The 22,917-nt window shown below is 43.6% G+C and overlaps 1 protein-coding gene across 1 annotated transcript in view; it reads right to left on the reverse strand.

The window, feature by feature from the left end:
- Positions 1-22,917, reverse strand: part of LOC126869254 (uncharacterized) — a 221,037-nt gene that overhangs the window by 111,570 nt on the left and 86,550 nt on the right. The window contains exons 2-4 of the mRNA XM_050625527.1: positions 21,449-21,571; positions 6,896-7,066; positions 2,748-2,892 (exon numbers count right to left, since the gene is read on the reverse strand). Of these exons, the coding sequence (XP_050481484.1) occupies positions 2,748-2,892; positions 6,896-7,066; positions 21,449-21,571 (439 nt within the window). The remainder of the gene's footprint in view (positions 1-2,747; positions 2,893-6,895; positions 7,067-21,448; positions 21,572-22,917) is intronic.

The following is a 22,917-nucleotide window of genomic DNA, read 5'->3' on the forward strand; positions in this document are numbered from 1 at the left end:
TGGAAATGGCAGCAACGAAAGGAATTCGTACGTTTCAAGAGAAGTAGCTGTCTCTTTCGCGTAACAAGAATTCTGGGGTGAAAAAGACGATTCTTCTTGACACAAACGTTTATTTCGCGCATTTATCCCGCCAACGAGGAAAACACGACGATATGCGATAGAAAGGTTCGATGTCATTTATTAGCAAGTAATCGAATTTCACCCTGTTGACAAATTTCTTCCCTTGCCAATGGAAATGTGGCAATTTAATGGCGATTCAAACGCAGTTTATTCGCAACAAATCATAAACTTGTTATTAGAAGTGCGCGTTCCGCTGTTTTATTAATAACTCGGCTAACTTTCTACGCTAGTCACCGAGCCGAGTAAACGTCTAATTAATTTTAGCCCGAAAACTTGGCCGGTACACGTTCCACACGTTGGTGGAACGGCGTTGTATGCCGCGTAGTGATGTTTTTCGCGTTCTGCCGCTATCCTTTTCAACCGAGAGGAAGTCGTTCACGGAAGAAACGAGTTTCTGCCACGTACTTGGAGGGTGCGAGAGAACGCGCGTCAGTTATGAACGATGCAGGGGTTACAACGTTTCCGCGAAGAAATTACTTAGGCGTCGCATGCAACGTTGGCGGGCCGTGCGTGGATCGGTTGCTTCGCGGAAAGTGACTGCTAGTATTTCCACACTGTTCGCGATTTCACGTTCGTTTTACCGTCCTTTAACGGCCACGTTACCGTGCCATTCGCGTTGTTACCTTAAACATCGTTTACCATCGCGCTTCCGTTGCGCCACCAGGAAAACTCAACCAAGTAGGAGGCGGTTGATAATGATGATGCAACGTACTCAGAAATTGTTACGAGCTTTTTTCAACGAAAGTGTCCGCTTTCCGAGCGAGACGATGATGCATCGTACTTGGAACTCGCTATAAATCGCTTCGACGAAAGTCATTGTTCAAGTTTTTACGCGTTATTCCCGTATAAAGTGCAGTTAGCGCAGTTTTGTATCCCTCCCCCCCCCTTTTTTTTCTTTGCTTTGCTATTCAGAAAAGCTTCGGTAATGATAATAATCGTATCATAGAACGGTACGTCAAACGATGAAAGTGACAAGAAAAATGCGAGGCGATTACTCAAGAAGAAAGATCAAGGGAGGCGGTCGTAAACTTTCGACGCGCCAGCAACTTGTGTAATTAAAAGCGTGTGCTCGCACACGCGCTCGATCGCTAATGGCTTTACGACGGAGCGGAGAGAAGGGAAGCAGACTGATGAAAAAACCTGTGGAAACTGGCCGATCTTCCGCTGTGCTAAATCTTAGGCAAACGAGGCTGAGAAGGATAAAAATGTTCTGAACTATAACGCCTATCGATTTCTTTAACGCGAAAATGTCGAAGGGTCGTTGAGGTTAGGGTCCATAAAATGGATCTCTTGTATAATCATCTTCTCGTGGGAAACGATGCTAAGCTAAGAACTGCACACTGAGTGTAATATATTTGCCGTTTAATCCAGATTTTGTAAGTTCCTTTTATACTTTGAAAATCTGGAATAAACTACGAGTATTAACGTTAAGACGTAGATAAAGATAGATTAAGTTGCTGTATAAATTTTCCTTTATTTTCACATCACGGCACGCGTCTCTTTAGCCTTAACTAATTTAAAACGTACCGTCAGGGCACACTATGCAACACGTTGGACGAACGTGTAAATTATACCGGCGTAGCGTTCGCGTAAAATTGAGAGGTCGCGATGAATAATTTTATAAAACATTGTCACGGAAAGAATCACAGGCCCGAGTTAACTTGTCGTATATCGTTTGCAGTATTTCTGTCGCGATAAACGTTAGCAACCACGAAATAAGTAACTACACCGACGTACTAATTTCATTCTAATTTGAATCGCTACTATATACAGGTAAAAGTATTCTGGCACGATCCATATCACCTAGGATATCGATTTGATCGAAATAGAGGAGCGATCGTAGAAATTCTACACGGAAGCTAAGCAGTACATCTAATGGGTGTAAAATTACGTCAGACGGTCTGTCAGTCGACAACGGAACTTCATTTGCCAACTCCCCTTTAACTTTTCGTTGTTACCAGCACGTTCGCCGAGATTGAATGTTCGAGGGAGCTTAACGTTTCGATTTGCCGCGTTGCTTTTCAATCTCATATCACAGCTTCGAATTAGCCCCGTCAAACTTCTCCGCGTATCGAACCTTTGAATATCGCGCGATCGCTTACCACCGGCGATAAAAAAAATACGTATCATCGCTACCTCTCGACCTGCCTCTTCATAAAGAAATTCGTCGGCATCGAGGGAGAAGCATTAGGTCCGACGTAGGCTGTGGGTCGACTGACATTGAAAAAAGGGGAAGTTGGTCGGTGTTTGAAGACGAACGGTGAATGGCTGAACGAACGGTAGGACGTATAGATATACAGAGGCGCAAAGAACGAAATTCAGCGCGAGAAGCAAAGAAATTTACTTCTTTGATTGACATTCAAAAGGAACACTCGACGCTTTCTTTAAGTTGAATTATGAATAGAAGGAGCATAGGAAAAGCCGACGAAACCTCCGAGGGAACATTTTTGAGAAGAGGCGGACGTAAATATTGACTTCCGGACTTACGGCCGTCTGGAAAATGGGGCGAACCCGTGGCGAACGCGTGGCATACGGTTTCCGCTGGTTCGTTCGTGTGGGTTCGCCTGCATTCGCTCGATCGCCAAAAGTAGAATAAACTATGGTAATGATGCAACGTTTTCACTCACCGACTCTCCATCCTGCACTTGCCCTCCCGCGCTTTGCAGTTGCTTTTGAAGTCCTCGAAAATCTGGCTGCACGATTTGCCGCGTAAACAGACGCTCAGCGCATGATTGCAGGTTGGCAGAGCGTCGATGGCGTACGGATCCTTATCTGGAACGAGCATCAAGAAGTTAATGCAATATTTTCAGTTCGTGTTTCCGTTGAACGACGGCTTGCTAAGTGACAACGTCGATGGGCCAGAAGTGTGGCAGGAGAATTACGACGCTCGCCAATTTCATGGGGATAAATGAAAATATTGTCTGCGAGTATCTGACGTGCAGCTTGTTAAAGTTTTACATAGCATCGTTGCTGACGGAAATGAAACACCGAAGCATGTTCCTTTCTTAAAAAAAGAAAACTATTTTTCGAAAGAGATAGTCACCGCCCGCGACGCGACGAGTAGAGGTAAAATTTAAACAGAACGGATGGACGAAAAATTCTACTAAAAATCTGATACACCTCTTTGCTCGCTCGAAAGAAACGAATAAACACGAACGGGTTACGCGTACATTGAGTTCGCGTTTGTTAAAGGAGCGCGGTAATTGGTGGTGGAGTAATTAAAAAATTCCTCGAATGAAATTACCGTTCCTTATTAGCAAGCAGAAAATTCATGGTACCGTTCGCAGCCCTAGAAATCGCGGCGAAATAAATTGAGGCTCTCGGACGTACAAATATAACGAAAAGACGTATCTGCGCGAAACCCAATGAGAAATAAGAGAATAAGTCGCCGGTGCGGGCACCTGGGTCTGGATAAAAAGAAGAATCAGAAAATAATAAAGGTATTCTCTTATCAAAGGGGGAAAGAAGAGTCCGGATGGGTGTGTTAAGAGGCGAGGAGAGATTTTTCGCGGATAAAGGGAAGAGGATCCGGAAATTTCCTGTGAATAATTTCAAAGACCGCCATCCCTCTCCTCTTATTCCGCTCACGAATTCCGCGATAACAAAAACGATCACAATTAAACGCCGGATTAATTCGTTTAAGGCCGGAGAGATCCGTAAGCGGATAGTTGAAGAAAAATGGATAAAAATCGGAGAAAGAAGAAGTCAAGTCGCAGCATTTACAATCTGCTTTGTAAATTAAGAACGGAGGTGAAAATGATTAGCAAACGCGCGTGAGATATACGTAAAAAAGAAGAGTCGACGAAATAAGAATAATGGAAGATGGAGGGATAGATGGGCGAGAGGGAGGACCAGATAAAGAGAAGAATTCGTCTCGCGGAATCGACAGGAAAGAGGAGAGGCATTCTATTGGCGTCGCTAAGAGTGAAAACGAAAAAGGAGAAAGATAACGAAAGGGGAAAGAGCGAGAAAAGCTGAGAAAGCTGGGGAATAGAAGGTAGTAAGGGGCGGGGGTGGAAGGATCGCGGCTGGAACAGCGAGTGTGAGTGAAAAGAAGCGTATTGGGAATTATCCGTGAATCGTTCGAAAATGCTCAAAAGGCTCGACGGCCCGGACGAGCGAGCCCTCGGGAAAATGAACAATGGAGACCGTAGGAAAAGCCGCAATGGCGCGGAGGTTATATAAGAGGCCGCAGTCAAAGATATCGCGATCCTTTTGTTTCTTGCACGAGAGCCGCGTCCGATCCTCTCTTTTCATCGAAGGGAAATGTCCGGCTGAGTGGCACCTCGATCAAATTTTCTTGTGTCGTACGATGTCCGTTACAACTTCCGCTACGTTGTCTCCGCCAACTTACCAGATAACTTTCCTACGATTAACCTAACTTCATCTGATACGTCACGGGCAAACCTAAAGATAAATGTTTCCGATAGATTCGTTTCCATGGTAAAATTATCCAACGGACTAAACATCCATCAAGCATTCGATCGGTGTTAAATCGCGTTTCAGATAGTTGATACGCGTCGAATGTACTTTATCGGAAAATGACAATGACATATTAGGGGCGGCTGCGTTTTGTACCGATAAAATATTCATTAAATTTGTCCGCAAACGCGAAACGAAAGAGGATCAGGAATCGAGGGTCGGTATTCATGGGACGTGAAAATGTTAATTTCAAAAGGAAAACGGAAATGTCTCGAAAAGGAAGCAATTAAGAGAAAAATAAATTAAGGTCAGGAGCCAAGATTTCACCGCCCGTGAACTCCGCCTTGAAATATAATTTTGCTATTAAAACAGGGAGAAGAAAAAGCGGAACTTTGCAGTAGAAATACTTTGAGCAAAGATTGACGGTGTAGGGAATTTATGGATGATCGACAAGGTTACCAAAGCATTCGTCAAACTGATATACCGAACTCCCGCACGAACGCTTTAGCGTCGACATGCTCAACGTAACTGAAAATATAATTGCTCGCCAAATACGAATAAGATAGCGAAGGATGGATGTTTCAAGAGATCAAGAACGAAGGAGGAAACGCGAGCCATTGCGATCCTCGAGGCCGAAGGAGCAGGAATAATTTGGAAGTAATGAGTCGAGCAATTAGAAGAGTTTGGCCAGAATCTTAATTACATTTATCCCAGTGTATAAGCCGGTATGGTCCGGTGAAAGCCGGTCATACGGGAAAGGCAACGCGGATAATGAAAGCCCCGTGCCGCAGCCGCTACGAAAACCAGGAAGCTTCGGCACTTAATGAGATTAAATTCGCCCTCCTGCTTCGAAAAAAGGAAACGAAGAAAAGGGAGAACTGGCTTCCGGGTGGCGAAAAAAAAAAGAAGCAGAAGGAGAAAGGAGGCCTGGCAAAGGCACGCAGCAGCTCTTCCCTTTTCCCTCCGTTAAACGCGCAAAGATCCGCGCGTTCTCCTCCTCTCGAAGTCAACGTCAGTTCCAGAATCCAGTGAAAAGCAACGCGTTGTAGCTTATGCAGCCGAGGCCTTTGAAGCTTTCGACGAGGCATAAAAAGATCGCAAAAAGAACGAAGAAATCGGTTCTAAGCTTTCGCCTCGATGCGCCGAGCGTAACGTGTTGCATCTACGATCATCCGGCTCTGCCTCGCCACCTTCGTTTTTCATCCACGAGCTATACTGCGGCAGCGTTTCGACCGAATTAAATCGCCCATCCTATTATCGAGTCGAGGCTACGAAATAATTAAGAGGGTTAACCGACACCGGCATTCGCGAGCGTATCCCGAAATTAGACACCTCGTTGGGAATTTTGAAAAAGAGAAAAGCGGATCGATGACCGTAACTCTATCTTGTATCAATCGAACAGAGAGCAGAGAGATGCGATTTTTCACTGTGGACGTTTTAAAAAATCGAATGACCGCGGATGATGAATTAGAAATGGAGGAGCGAATACACGATGCGAGTACCGGGCACGAAAAGCGACCTTACATGACCCAGTTGTGAACGAGCGGAGTGACATGCGAAAAAATAGATAAGAATAATTGTATTTCCAATTTTCCTCGGCCGAAAGGTCTAACCAGGCGAAACCGAGTTAAAATAGAAAATATGTAGTTACTGACGACGGACGTGCCGGTCGATCCAACGAGAAAGCGTATTGCTGAAGGGGATCCTAGTAAAAAATATCCGACTACAAGCTCCGTGCTAGTCGAAAGGCATTCGGATAATCTTGCTCGTGCGAAGGGCAATCACGGGGAATGCGAACGGTAAATATCGTCGACGATTTCGCAGGTAAAGACGAACGGGACGGATTCCGCTTTCGAGGACGCTCGAGCTTCGACCAACGTTCTCGTTCTTCCGGTTGGCGGCTTGCTTCGAGTGCGTACAACGCCAGATAGAAGTTAAGGTTAAACAAGAAACGAACGATGGGACAGATTATTGGAAACGTCGCGCGTGTACGACTCGTTAAAAGTTTCCGAGCATCGTCGATGGGCGACAGACCGAGACCGCCGAGAGGAATTTCCCCGACGCTCGCTCGGAATCTCTCGTTGCAATCACGACCTCGCGATTAAACGCTTGTTAGAAGATTAACGCGTGTCCAGCTCGATCCCTTTTTCACGGCGACTAGATCGATCTTAATTGATTTCCTCTGTTCCCGCCTATAGAATCCTATTTTCTGATAATAGAAAAACTCGACGACTTTATATTCGTGGAAAGATTGGCGATCGTATCTGGCCCGTTGAAGTACGCTGAAAGCTGTTGCAATTCCTTCGGATAGTATCTATCGAAAAATGTAAATTTTTCTCCGATGAAAACTTACCTTTCTTTGAGACGTAGATGCAAGGGTGGTCGAAGAGGAAATTCTGAAAACTGTTGCAATCCGGATCTACATGCGGTTCCCTGCAGAGGCACGTTGGGCGGAAGAAAGGGAAAGCTTGCAGAGTGTGCAGGGCCGCTTGACACTTTGTCACTGTCACCGTCGAACAAGCCACTGAAACAGTTAAATTATTATTAAGCAAGCATGCTCATTGCCGATGACAAATACGTCTCCTTAACGAGGCGCGAGTACGAATAAATTTTGCGTACCTCTCTCGTATCAAATGCTTCTCGTAAACACGTGACAGTTACGGTAGGGAAATGAAACGCGCAATTCGAACGTGCGAATGACGTCGGACGAAACACAAGCCCGTAATTGCGCGTGCGATTAAACGAAAACAGAAGAAAATCGAATCGACAAAGTCGCACGTGTACGTGTCTCGTGTACGGTGGATTCGGCAGGATTATATTTCACAGGACAATAATTAGTGGAAGACGCGACAAACGTCGGTAACGCGTTGCTGCGAAGACTGGGAAATCCCATCGAGGAATTGGGCGTAACGGGAGCCGAACAAGGCTCGACAGAGAGATTATCGTGCAAGAATGGAACGGTCGCGTTACACCGTAGGGAGCAATGGGAAGTCCTATAGTCGGAAAACCGAGGATAACACTCGAGGTGCCTCGATCGTTTCAGCAACAACAGTTCAACCTTCTGTGTAAACGTAACCCCTTTTCCTTGTTGCCACGACGCGACGGTAAGATCCATCGACTGTCGTCGTCGATGCGATACGCGAGGAATGTACACGCTTAGAAAAATTTCACCCGAGGGAAGAACACAGAGATATTACATTACGAAATTGCTGAACGCGAAAAAGAACTTATAGAAGGCGATATATGCGAGACGAGGCATTTCACGTCATGATATATTCGTTTCGCGACAGTTAAAAATTAATTTGCCGCCTGAGAAAGGTGATTTCGCCTGGAGTCGCGTCGTAAACTTTGCCTGGCCATTACTTAGCCGGCCGAGAATCCAATCGATCCGGGAAACCAGGCTTTTAGGACACCGGGTATAACTTTCCTAGAAGACCGTGGAAAGATGGCAAACGAAGAGTCAGTGCTCTATCTTAAATTAAACATTAACTTCTGGCTGCCAGAGAATTTTACTTTCCGCTTTGTAGCCGGAACTCCGACTCGTACGAATCTTTTTCTTCTTTCCTCCCCGGTGGCATTCCCTTTATTTCTCTGCCATGCCAGCACCAGCACTCTTATTTCCTCGTCGACGGAACGTTTAAATTAGGTCGCGACGACGTCGACGCCGCCGATGGTTAACGTCGTTTTCATCGGTTCGCGACGAATCTATGCCACAAGTTACACGTTGCCGTCTTCGCCGAGTCTTCTCAAAAAATTCACCCAACGAAAATCGTATCATCGGCGTCCTTCGAGTCAACGTCTAAAAGGCTGGTCGCGATAAAGAAATGGGTCACCTCCTCCCAGGTTAGCAACTCTCTTCTCTTTCCATTTCTGCATCGTATTGCAGACGCGATTTGTTATCGAGATAAATCGAGATTATCGGATCGCAGAGCCGTGCTAATATTCCGTTAGCGGGTGGAAAAGCGCAATTGAAACTTCCACTTCGGTCATTATTTTTCGATCTGACATTCGACGATGACGACGACATCTGGATTCATTACTTATACCCCATCGCCGCTGCTGCACGGTTATTACGAAACTTACGATGTCTTGGAATAGTAATTAAGGCGCACTCTCGTTCCTATTCTTTCTCCGAACGACGCTGTACTAATTAATCTGCGTACGGGGGAATCTCGCGCGAGCAGGAAAAAGACGAGGAAGAGAGCGAGTTGAAACTGCTTTAACGAGGAAATATTTTAACCGTTAAAATCGTTGCGCGAGTAGTCTAGGAAGGTTGCTCGGCCGATATCTCGCTCTTTCGTTCTCGTAAGAAACAACGTTCTCGGTGAATAAATAGCAAATAAATATCAAAATAAATACGTACGAACGCGGCATAAGATTATTGAAACCATAGTGACGTCTCCTAGGAACTTTTCAGGAATTGCAGATGCTTAGGCGGCCAATTTGCGAAATTGAAACGCTGCTTTGTCCTTAAACGGCCTGACCGACTCTGACCCGGTACCTTGCTCGCTCTTTGATATTTAAATCTGACAATTTAGTACCACTTTAGAATAATCGTATCAACCGATCTCCTATCCCGTAATACGTGGAAAGTTGCGGATCGTAACGAAGCGAAACAGAAACCGATCGGCGGGAAATAGTTTCAGCGAGAATAACACGATCGCGGTGGATCGCCAATGAAAATAAAATTCGGCAACATTCGAAACCGATACGATTCGAAAACTGCAAGGCAATATCAAAACAGATTTAATAAAACAGGAAACAAATCAACCGTGGCGAAAATAAAAAGTATACGGTTCGCTATCGACTAGAAACGACACGGTTAGAAGATTGATTGTTCTCTGAAAACAAAAGGGAACCAATAAAAAAAAAAAAAAAAAAAGGAGGAAAAACAACGGAAACAACGTAGTAAAACTTGCTTCGTATTATCCTACGGGGGTTGAATCGATGGTAGCGTAGAAGTCGTGAACACGCTCAAATCGTCACAATGCACGATATTGCACAAAACCGAGGATCTGGCAGCTGCAGTTGCAGCTGCACCGACGCTGATACCGTCCTGTCTCTCCCGTTTAATGCTCCCATACCGCGCCTATGCACCATGCTCTACGAGAACTCGCATGGTCACTGTTAGATAGCGGTTTCAGGGAGCTACGCGCTGCAGAGAAAGCAGGAGAGAGAACGCCACGAGATCATACGTACATACGTTTGTACGATTGTGCACCACCCATCTGCGTTCTGCGAGGTGGACCACCAACCACTATCCGAAACATGTGCCCTTGTCTCCATGAATAGCACAGGTGATACCTTCATCTCTATTCAAAGCTAACCGCCGTGCTCGATTTTACCTTTTAACCGAATTAAATAGGAATTTTCACTACGATAGGCAGAAACGGTGTCTGTTTCGTTTGATAATATCGAAAGATGGTCGATAATCTTAGCCTGGGTAATCATAAAATTGATACAGAGCTAGCTCGATAGTTGAAAATTCCGCCTAAACGATTCAATTTGCCGATCCTTTTTCCTTTAAGTCTCATTTTTCGATCAAACGTTTTCTTCGCAAGAAACGGATGGTTAGCCTGGCTAAATGAATCTTCTTTTGTCTTACGAAGGAACGTCGCAAGAAACTCGTAGCTTCTTTACTATTTTTATAACCGCTGTGGAAATCGTCAGAGTGAGGAAAACGTTTCTCGATGGGCTTTCATTAAAACGGCCGAATTATTTCCTAAGTAACGACTTTAATTCGGATGAAAATGTCCTGCTTTTTACCGGAGATAACGACCTTATTATATCGAGATCCTGGTTAGCAACTTTTTACCAGGACTCTCGTCTCTATGTTGCGAAATGTTCTTCGCAATACACACTCGGAGATTTGAACGCGATAGTTCTGCTTTGTATTATTCAACCTGAACTTCCATATTCGTTACGTGCGCCAAAAAAAGAGAATTATTATCTCTTTTTTTTTCTTTTCTTTTAGTCTTCCCGTCTGTTTTTCATTTCGTACTCGTACGCCAGGTCGGCTATTAGTTTCTCTTATCCATTATATCATAAACGCCAGAATAGCTAATTAGTTTCTTTCCTTTTTGAATTGTTTAATTGAGGACGACCGCGCGCGCGTGTCTATTTTATTTCTTCTTCTTTCAATTTCGTTCGAAAGTTGACGAAAAATAAAAGATCGAAATTCAATTAAGGTAACGTACGGTATTTTTATGGAATCGAGCAGAACGAAACATAACAAATTAGAGTGACGACGTTGTCAGGAAAATAGAAACGCGGGGAAATGCGTTTGTGAAAAAACGTACCGCGCGCTTCGAGAAATCGATGTGGATGAATTTATCGATACTTGCACAATTGCGTTCTCTATCGACGGGTCGAATCGCTTTGTCTCCATTTCAGTCTCGATATTTCGACTATCTAATTTACCATAGCATCTACAAGTGAAAATGCAGCCGTTTTGTTCTAGTACAAACGCGTATCCCACAGGACACATGGAAATCGTAGGACTGTATCGCGATCTATTGGGATTTGTTACATCAAAGTAACCACCGGATCGAACGATTAAAGCGATGTAAAAATATGAAAGTTCAAAGGATGTAGCCGATGTTCGGACGTCGAAGGTAAAAAGGGCGCACACCGCAAATGTAATTGCAACGTTTATTAAATCTTCCGCGATCAAATGGCCACGCGTTTCCCCGATTTTTATTAAACAGCCTCGGAAAAAGCTTTAGATTCGAACGGTTACAAAGCGAGCGACATCGGCTTTTGATCGCGTCGGATCCCTATTGTCTCGATTCTCATTCTCTTCTATAATTATCATAAAATCTGTGTGACCCGTGCGCTTCTATATTCGTTTCTCGAACGGTAAAAATATTGCTTGCCTCGTAATATTTCAGCTATTGAAAAGAGAAAAAAAAAAACGGGGCGTGGAAAAAACTTTCGCAAAACATTAAATTAACGGCATAAATCCTGGAATTTCTATTTTTATCTCTGTATTATTCTGAGTTTTTCATCGTCGTGCTTGTCCGTTCGTCATTGATGCGCGGCGTGGGGCTCCCTTCCGTTCTCTCTTGTTCCACGTCGCGCTTTAATTATCAGAATACGTTCCGGAAATACCGTGCCGTGATGAAGAGACCGGTGCGTTGATAAAAAGCACAACCGATCGTGGCCAGGGCCGGCGCGAGCCTCTGTTATAATTCATCGGCGGCGAAAAATGAAAAGCGAAAAAATATGTGCAACCAATGGATAGCTCGCGATCTCGAACAAATCGGAGGCAGGATACGCGACACCAGCCTCTTTCTCTTTTCCTTTCTATCCTCGCGTTTTCCTTTTTTCTATCCGCTTCTCTCCGGCGTATGTTCACCTAGGAACACACGCAGACACGTGCACAACGTGTGAATCCCGTACACAGCCATACAATTTCCCCTCCTCCGTCGCTATCTTTCTCCTACCTAGGCCATTGTGCTCAAGAACTGTGCACGGCGCTTTGCCGTAACAACGTACATTGTATTTTCGAACAATGGGAGGATCCTTCTACCGTCCCCATCACCGTTTCCACCCTCTTTGCCACCTTATCGGTGCTTTTTTCCACGGCAAGACCACGCTTTCCGCGCTTATTAATGGCGGCAAGCGGCAAGCGACCGTTGAGCTTCGATTTCGAACAGTCGCGTTTTATTCCGGCATCGTTCCTTTTAAAATTATCTCCTTGCTCTTTCTTCCAGAAGTTTTCTCGAGGATTGCTATTCGCGAATCAACGAGAACCGATTCGTTTCGACGTCGGTAGCCCAGATTCTCTTCCACGCTTTTCCTAAAAGACCCGACTTTATTTCCTCCTCAATTACGTTTCCGCGAGACTCCGGCAGCATAATACTCTGCCGATTCTTTGTTCCATTAATTAAATAACCCGAGGATCCTGTTATTTGCTCTCACAATAACCTCTGTCTACGACACGAACGAACGTTCGCTTGAAAAATCGAAATTCCGAGAGATTCTCGCGATCGCAACGGAATATCCCGCAGCCGTGGCGCCTTTCACGGAACGATTAAAAAGTTACGGAGCATGAAAATATAAAAGAGACGAAAGAAACGTCCGTGATGTTTCACGGCGATGAAACTTGCTGAACTTTCCTCCTCGGATTTCATCCGGATTCTCGGCATCGTCAATCCTGCGCGTTTAAAAGTAACGTTTCCCGTTCTCCGGTAAAGCTCGGCCGACGAAATAATTAACCGTTTCATTTGAAGGAAAGTGCGCGCGGATTCGAAAGAAGCTCTTAAAGTGGAGGCAGTAACCGACCGGGTCTCGGGAAACACAGCGACCGACTAATCAGCTTGTCCTCATTGTACAGTCCGTGATTTGCAACCAATGAACCAATGGGAAAGTTTGCGCTCGCCTCGCGTTCCTTACACCGTAGAATCCCCGAGAAGAAAGTTCCGCTAGAAATAACGTAGAATAAAAAAGCAACGATTCGGAAGCCTCGTGCCAAAACGACTCAAAATTTCTTCTTTTCTCTGGCCGATAACGGTCGTCGATAAATTCGACGAATAGCAGGGTAACGACTAGAATGTCGCGTGTACTTGGCTGGCAAGTTATTTCGTCGTAGAAATTAGATTGTACGCAACGTCCTCGTGAAACGATATTGCCGTATTCGTTCGCAAAGTGATTTTCGTTCGTGCGCATAATAACCAACGACGAGGCAGAATTTTCCCCCGACGAACGGGGTAGAACGACGATCGAGGGTTTAACGGAAGGGTGGTTTGTCTACCGGTTGCCATAACAAGGGACGAAGGGCCGCGTGCTCGTATATTCCGGATCATTTTACCGTATAAACGTTTAAGCAGCAAATTGATTGCCCCTACGGCTCATGCTAAACCCAATAAATGTAATCGTGCTCACCGATTATATCGTTGCAAAATCGTGTGCGATCGTGCACGTAATCAAACGCGTAAATTTCTACGCGACACCGTACAATTAAACAATGCTGGCTTACCATACTCGAGGATAAGCAGTTTTAAGTTGCCTCGTTATCGGCCAATCGAGAAATCTATCTGGATTTTCCATGAGTTTTTGCATTTCGATAAGTGGCCATCGAGCCAACGATCGGTTTTTCTGCCTTGCGAATTTTACGCAACGATTTTCACGAGGTCGCCCGATCGATATTTTTTACCACGCAACATATGATTTTCGTACGCATCGATTCGCGTCGTCAGCAACTTGGTCACTTGTTCGAAGTTTGGAAAAAGTAGCGAGCCAAAGGGGAAGCGAACAAACCCGGCCAAGGAAGAATTAAGGTTGTTCTCGATTTTCTAAAGCAGTTTCTTATCGATACACTGTTAACGAGATAATCCGGTCAGCAACGAAATTACGTTTACAGGAGACTTTTACGTTAAAGCGCCTGGCTAACGATACCCACTACGTCGTGCGGCAATCTTTTTCCTTAAGTTTCTATGAAAACTAAACGATCGTCGGAACGTTGTGTAAAAAACGTCCTTAAGATAGAAGCCCCGATAGCGACTAAATGAAAATGGCTTCTTCCCGAGCCGAGCTTCTCCTTGAGAGTACACCTACTGAAAAACTCTCGCCTCCAAAGGAGGAACGCCTTCGATTCATGAAGCTGCCCAGGCTTGGAATATATTTTCGGGAACCTTTCGCCATTTTATTTCGAAATAAAAACGAATCGATCGCAGTTACAGCGACCAACGCGAATACACAAAATTCAGGGTATTATATTGCAAGTTTCGAACGTTGATCCGAGATGCGAAAGTCACACAAGACATCCTACGATTTTACTTTGTCATCAGTTTCGTCCGGCATCGTTGGAATTCGCGCTGAAACGCGAGCGTTTCTAAACTGAAAATCTGTCCGGAATTCCTCTCCTATTAATTGCCTTTCTCCTTGACTCGAGGAAAAATTACACCCTAAGCTCTGGTTGCTGAAACGCGAGGCTGAAAGTAACGAAGCTGGCGTTGGCTAACGCGTGTAACGGAGGCCGCCTATTATAATCAAAAAGATTCTGAACGCATTCTGAACGTTACATCTCGTTTCGATTGAAATGGGCCGCATGAGACGCGAATGATCGGTCCGTGATGATCCCAGTTCGCCTAAAGGAGAACGCGAACAACGTAAGATAGAAGCTATCCATCGCGAAGAAACGCAAGCCTGATAGGATCGTCGAGTATTATTTTGTTTCCGCTGAATTAATTTGGCTCGCAGTTACGGCAAGTAAATTCGTTTATACCTTCAGGCGTAATCGATGATTTGGCTCGAGTTCAAACAATCAATCATTCGCTCGGCCAACTGTTGACCAAATGAAAGCGTTATTTCAAATGACACGGGGATTCCCGGTGCGGGCTCGGTTTAACCTTTAACCAGACTGTCGAATATGGGACAGGAAACATAAACTTCGGCTTGTGCAGTTACACGCGCCGCGATTTGTACGCGGTATTTACTGCGAGCATAAATAACACGACGATTTCGCGTTACGTTAATTATGACAATCATTTAAGCTTGCCAATTGTTTCGAACAATCGCGTGTAAACGATATTGCTGAAATCTGATTAAAAATTAGCCAGACGTAGGATTCGACTAGTTCGATAATGTCAAGAATTTAGGTAATGGCCTAGAAGAAAATGTTAATGAATTTATCCCCGTCGATTCTATAAATTGGTATCGGCTCGTTAAAAAGCGAAGCTATTGCCCGGCAAGCTCTCGTTCTAAGTTTCCCACAGTACGTATACATTCAGTGGAATCGATCGTAATGGTCGGCGCGTGTACCTTTCGCGGCGTTAGTGATAAGCCCCGAAAGCATCGGGATTAGTATGTGGCGATAAATCAGAATTAATTTGAACGTCCACGCTATCCCTTTTAACGTTTTACTTAGTCGACGAAGCGGAGAATCGAAAAGAGAAGGAAGCGGTAGACAGAAGGAGAAATCGGAAATGCAAAGGAGATGAGGCAGCAAAGCAAGGCGAACAGAGAAACGGAGAGAGCAAGCGAAAGGGACACGATGGGAAAAGTGCAGGAAGATTCATAAATCCAAATAAACGTTTGGAACCTCTTCTGCCTTGCAGATTTCAAACAATCGCGATTCCAAAGCGAATTCGAATATCCCTTTCTCTTCGGTTAATATTCCTTTTCGCGTTATTCATTGTTCTGACGTATGATTCAGCGGTGGCACAGGACAAGGGTCCTCTAACGACGACTTGACATTTGAATTTTAAAGTTAAATCTAGTCTGTGCATTATTACGCGGCCGACAGGTAATTTCTGCGCCGCTTGGCTAAAATTGTGCGCACGCTACTTACTTAAACCGGAGTAATTTGTAAAATAATTATTCGATTATTTACATTCAGATATACATATATATATATATATATAGTGAAAATTAATTTTATAGGGTCGGTATAACAAAACGGAGAAAAACGTTATCCGGGTAAAAATAGTTTAGAACTGGAAAACTAGCTGGAGATATGAAGGAATTAGTACTAAGCATAGAAAATGCTCGATGCTTCTGGGATAAAGGGAAACGCTTGAATAAAAATCTGCACGTGCTGGAACTCATAAATCTCGGCGCGTACGTGACGCTTCAACCGAGATTGGAAAGCTTAATCTTGGCTGGGAAAATTGGCCCTTAACAATGCAGCCACTCCTATCCTCGATTCGACTAACAATAAGCTAAACCGATTTGTCAGCCTTTAATTTATAATGTATCGAAACAACTTTGGTTCGAGGGATTGCTATTATAAAAGTTGTACGCGTTATTTGTAAGTCAATTAGAAATTTTCCAAGTATACCGCAATTTGCATAGTAATGACTTTTCGCGCAACACAAATAGCTTGAAACAAGCAATTAGCTTAGCAATTATAATCCCAAGGAATCGCTCTAATCTATTTTACTTGATTACTTATTCCCTTCGAATCAGAACGATCAATGAATAATTTACATAACTGTCAAGTTTGCAGGAAATCTCCTATAATCATATCGCTCGATTCTCATTAGTACGATCGTCTTTATTCGATAAACAGACTATTGGTTTGCCCTGACAACCTCAAAATCAATCATCCAAGAGAATCCCAGAAATTAAAAGACACACAAACCACAGGCGTCTCGATGATCGTACCTTCTCGAACCTGGAACGCAACGTAATCGAAAGATTACAGAGGAGAAAAGAAAACTCACGAGATAGAACATGGAAGGGGTGGTCGTTATTTAAGGACGTAAGTAGCACCAGCCGCAAAATGCCACCGATGCCTTTTAATAAGAGAGTCTTGCCATACCATATCCTCTGGTCGACGCGTTATTACTTTGGACGTCTGCATACTTGGTACGCCTCCGTCTGTGCCTCCATCACCGAGAAGCAACTCCTGCTGAGGATCGCAGCCTACACGGTATGACGTGGCGTGTAACTGCAAATAGATAGGTGGAAAAAGAGTGCTCAAACGGAACGACCGGCTCATATAAGGTTCAGCCGGTTCACAAGTATCCGTACACATGGACCGAGGTTCCGAGAAGTCACGAAATCCCAAATCGACTAGGAATCCCCTTCCCACGCATCCTCTATCGACCGATTTTCTGGACAAGCCTCTCTAGCGGGTCGGCTGTCAAGCGCACAACCCTCAGGAAACTGGAAAGGTACGCTCACGAAATTTCACTTCGGACAGCAAAATGGAAACTGAATCCTTGTTGTCGGCCAGAATGGCTGAATGCAGCGAATACGATGTCCACCCGCTGATTTATCATGGACTTTCTTCGTTAACACGATGACGAGCCGCGGTACTTTATTCGTTTTCATCGTCGACTTTCCACTGGCGGTTTTAAGGTTTAACGTTGGTCCGTTTGTAACAGTTAGCACGTTCGTAGAAGAGAAGAGGAACAGTGAAAGAAAGCTCGTTTCTTCGATATCAAGAACAGAGTACGTTCGTAGTTGCGCTATTTGCCGGGAAATTTTCAATGAAAATGTATTGAGCAGATAAAGCCGGATACTCGAAGAGACAAAACTCGCCGAATGAAACGCAAATTCTTTGAATTTTGCGATCAACGAAAGCAAAATGGAACGAATATTTTGCGATATGTGACAGAGAAACAATGAATTTAAGCGTTCCATTGAAACTGGAATTATTCGTGAGCGCCGTGAAAATCAGTGACGAATCGTCGCTACTTTCGAATAAAGTAAAAGCATTTATTAATCAGGTTGCAGGTAACAACAAATCGATTACGTAAATTAAAATAGGACAGTGCACAGGAGCGAAATGTGCACAAAGGGAACGAAGCGGGCCATTCAAGTTGCGCAATTAAACGATCGTTCAATCAGAATTATGCAAGCGATATCGAATAAACATTCAACTGGCACAGACAGTTTGTCGAGAATGAATAAGCTTTAAGTGTAAGATCAACGCCGAAAGCAGTTTACGGAATAACAGCTTCCTATCTGCGAAGATTTTCCTAGAATCCAGCGATCATTTTCATCGATAAGGTTAACACGAAATGGAGGTCCGCTATGGTCGACAATATTCATCGTATGGGGCACTAGCGCGCGAAATAAGGGTTGCGGATAAGATTATGGCAGCTCCTGTGGTTGTTCAGGGAATGTTAACGATCTGGAAAACCGTTCATATTGGTACTTTCTATATCGTGTTTCTTATCCACAGTTTTCTGCTGACTTACAAATATTCGACAAATCGTCGCTCCGATCGATATTACATTTCTTACAAGTTTTTCTATTATCATCACCTTAAAAAGAAACATTTTCTGACCGCCGATACAGATTTTTTACAGTTTTGTCATATAGATATTATGCTCGTACGCTATTTGATTCGATTATCGAAAGTGGAGATAACAATGTAACTTTTTCAACAGCAATTATTCGCAAAACATAGCTAACGATAAGTTTCAAAGCAACGCTAACTCCGCTAACTACGAAACTTCTTTTACGAGTGTAATTGCGCTGATGAAATTGCAGTGCACGGGACTATCTAAGAGACAACAGCGGTATATGGTTGGAAATGCGTCGAGTACATCGACAACTTCCGCTTGACCTATCTCTATGCGTTCCGCAGCTGAAATTTCGACTGGCGCCGACCGTGAACAGGAAGCCTCACGGATCGATATCTCGATTCGTGTACCGGGGGCCACACTGTTTATGGACGGATGATTATGAGCTCGATGAATGTCCATCGGTGAATCCGACGAGCCAACGAACGCGAGAATAGCATAAATGCTGGAATATTGCAACCGGGAATTGTAATTTTAGCGTAATTTACGATAACCTCGATCGCCATGGGAATCAGTGCCGCGCATATAAATAAAAACTTTCTAATTACACGACCGAGTTCCAGTCTACAGACGGAGAGCAATAGGAAAACAAAAAGGGAACGGGTCTGTCCATAAAAATAGTCGAGTAAATACGCGGTAAAAGTAGGAAAGTAGTATCTAAAAGGTAAAAAGCGCGTCGATGCCCTTTCACTTGGATTTCCCAGGGGTATTCTGAAAATTATCACAGTCCCAGAATTTCCAAGCTGAAGAATTTACGCCAGTCTCCCTCGATACGGTCTCAGAAGGCGATACCGCTAGCTTCTTTCGTATCTGTTGAATCTCTGCGCAATGAAATATCGAAATTACATAGCACGCTCCTAGCATAGATTATTCGTTTCTGATGGTCGGCGAATCGACGAAATAGAAATCTCTTTGCTAACTCTCTCTTAATAACCGTAAGTCGGCCGATTCATTTACTTGTACTACTTATTTTCACGATAGCGTAAGAAGCGGCTTAGCTTTTCATCGAAGTCATGATTTGTTAAATACACGGTAACTGGCATGTGCATTTTCTAAGCGGAACAGAATTAAAAATTTAATCGATGATTGTTCATTAGTGATCTCTGAAGCGAAACGCAATGAACGTTTCATGGTTGAAAAAACACTTTCGCCGACGATTCATTCAAGCGTATGTAATCCAGCGTGCACGTAGACTTACGATTCTACTCGAAATTAATATTTTTCACGATGTTAAGCGATTTTGCCATGGACGAGGAAATAGTTAATTTGTAATGAAAACCATGACCGGTGGTGGTGGTGGTGGTGGTGACTCGACAGTCGATAGTTTTCGTCATTTTTTCGAGGCCGGTGCGTCAGCTGAATCGCGAATTGTTAATTTCGGACTGGAACCTTTCCGGCCAACTGGACTTTTCCAAGCGTTTGCTTTGAATCACGAGAAAACGCGCTAATTAATTCGCCGAAGCAGTCATTCGGAAAATAAACCGTTTCGCTCGACAACTGCTGCTGCTCTCCCGTTTGGCTACGCGATTTTTTCCACCGTGTTTCATACTTCCAACGTTTTATTTAGAATAACGATTTAATTTTTCAAGAAAAAAAGGCTCCCTCGACTATGGAATGAATGGTAGTTTCTATCATCGAATTACCGATCGACGATAAATATCTAAATTACGCCGAGATTTCGATCGTTCGTCTCCTACGTGAATCCTTGAAAAAATATAATGATTTTGCGAGGGAAAGGAGGGGCTAGTAAAGTTGCACGCGATTTAAAATGTGCCAATCAATGTGCTGAGAATTTTTTAATTACACGTAATTCACAGGAGAAGTTCTGCATGTTAATCTACTTCGCTTTGCAAAGCGTTTCTCTGTTCATGCTCGCGGTCGCACGTGTACCACGACGATATCACGCTTCCAGCCTCGTTTACTCGGTAAATTAAATACGAATTAATCCCATTTTCCCGAGACGCGTACGAAAGAGCACGTTTTAACGGTCTTTCCTACATTTTACTTTCGTTAAAGTAAAACGTATCTAATTCCATTATTATGTTGAAGGGCCGTCCTTCTGTTTGTTTTAATTTCCAGCCACGTTAGGGCTGTATTTGCCCCGATTTTTGGGGTCGTTCATTAAATTTAAACGTAATTCCCCCGGCGCGAAAACTTCATAATACAGTTATCCGAGTTATAACTCGCGCGACGTGTAAAACTACGAGCTTTGGGAAAAAGAACATCGGGAAAAAAAGAGCACCTGATTAGAGGATACGTAATATTCAAAAAGTTGGAGATTTAATCTGGCCACGGTTTGGATTTAATTATTTGCACGACACGGCCGGGCATTTTGTTCGCCAAAAGAGATTACAGTAAACGAAATCGGAGCAGCGTCGCTCAGACAACGTGTCATGGATATCAAACCATGCCAGTACTATTCCAATTATTAATATTGGATTTCTTGATACTCGCGGTTTACATTTTATCCAAATTACGCTCATTCTCGGATATAATTGTCGGTTCTCGATAAACGATATTTGTTAACATAGCTTCTGTTTATAATGGATCATTTATAACTCTCTTTTTAAGTAAAAGTACCCGAAACTGTTCGCGATCAATTATATATTAATCTCGTTCTAAACTCGTAAAATGTTCGTTAATAGTAATACCGAAGAATATAATCGTCTTCGTCGATAATATATTACGTCTATTGATATCTAGCTTCAAAATAATTTACAATGTGACAGTGGATAACCTGATTTCCGTTGCAGTTTCTGCGGATACAATAATCAGAAGAGAAAAGAGGAAGAACCGTAAAGAAGAGAAGAGAAAGAAGTGCGAAATGTACGAGGTCGTCGACCGTATCCTCGGTCCGCTCCGCTTTTTTATTTCTCGTTACATTGGGCTAAGGGAAAGCTGCTTCCACTACTCGACACCGTTCGACTTCGCGAGCCTCTAGCTTGATCCAATCGTGCCCCTCGGCTGCAATTATTTAAATCAAAGAAAACAGTTGAGAGCCGGTTCAGAAATCGCTTCCGACTCTAACGAAAGCTCTACAGGAAGTTGAATTCGACTTGTTTGCGACGTATAAAGATGTTTGCTTCTCCCTCCTTTCTCTAATACCAGTTAAAAACAATCTAAAAGAATAGTTGGTTAGTACTCACCCAGTTCTGGACCACAGACCCTCGGTATAATCTCGAGAATGGCGCTGCAGGATGGATCCTCGAAGCACAATTGACGCGCGTAAAGACAGTTCAGTATTGCAACCGGTACTTTGATGTCGGATCCTGAAAGCAGAAATATCATGGCAGACGTTAGTAATAAAGAAGAAATAAAATATCTTTATGAGGGTATACAGAGAATGAAAGTGGAAAATGGATGAGCGAACAGAGCTTCGATCGCACAGAAAATACTTAGTAATCACCATCGCGCTGCTAAGAAAACATACGTATAATGGAACGTCGAAATGCATTCTGATTATAGGAAATCGAAGATATTCAAACGAATCAACCGAAACAATTGGAAAATAGAACAGGACGAGAAAGGGAGAAAATTCGCGCGAGGAAAACAATGGAAAGTTACGATCGCAATTTAATACACCATCCAGCAAAGCGTTTTTATTATTTATAGGCGACAGTAATATTAGCGAAGTAACTCAGTCACGAAAAATCGCGTTTATTCATCGAACGCAAATGATCAAGATTTTTCCTTCGCAACATTTTTTTCACTCGATATCGCTCGATATTACTCGACGCGAATCAAGATAAACGAATAATCGAAGTTACAATGGTAGACTAGTTCGATCGAAGCTACAGATTCAAGAGATAACGCAACTTAATTTTGCTCTAAATCAACAATACGTGGAAAAATAAAATATTCACGCAACTTTCGCTCGTTGATACGTGTAAAGGCACAATAAAAGCACACTCGAGTAAATTGAAAACGAAAGCACAAAGAGAAAAGCAATCGAGATTTCCAATTCGATTGGCTTTACAACCGGCTATCTCAACGTTCGAAATTATTCATCTACTTCTTACGTACATCGTGAAGAATTGAAAAAAGAAAATTCGTAACGACATTTAAAAGCGGCACCCATGGCCAAGAGCATGAAAGAAAGGGAACGGGGGGAGGGAGGAGATGGAGATGCGGTCACACGAGAAAAAACGAAAGCAGAGAGAGAAAATGGAAAACGAGGCACGAAAGAGACAGGAAAACTGCACGGACCCTCACGGATTTTTACGAGCCATTCGCGAAATGGTAGTCGATAAAAGAAGAGTGCACCCCCCCTGTAATTAATTACGAAACGTTCGCTACCGCTGGAAACAGCCATAAAAAAATGTACCACCGTATATATTCCCTCTCATGACAGTTGTCCGTGCATATCCTGAAGCAGTGCACTAGGAAGATAGACGGATTTTTCGAATCGTAAATCGAATTCAGACCTTTTAACATGGCACCACTCTTTCGAGTTCCACCGGGCTAAGGATCGCCACTTCCGGTCTCGTATTTTACGACTTCGTGGACACATTTTTCATCGGCTGATCTCGCTCGATGCACAGTCAAGATATTTCGAAATTAACCATACTCGACAGATTCCAAGAGAATGAAAAATGTCTTTGCTTAATGCACGCCG

This window comes from Bombus huntii, chromosome 9, assembly GCF_024542735.1.
Source record: "Bombus huntii isolate Logan2020A chromosome 9, iyBomHunt1.1, whole genome shotgun sequence".
NCBI lineage: Eukaryota > Metazoa > Arthropoda > Insecta > Hymenoptera > Apidae > Bombus > Bombus huntii.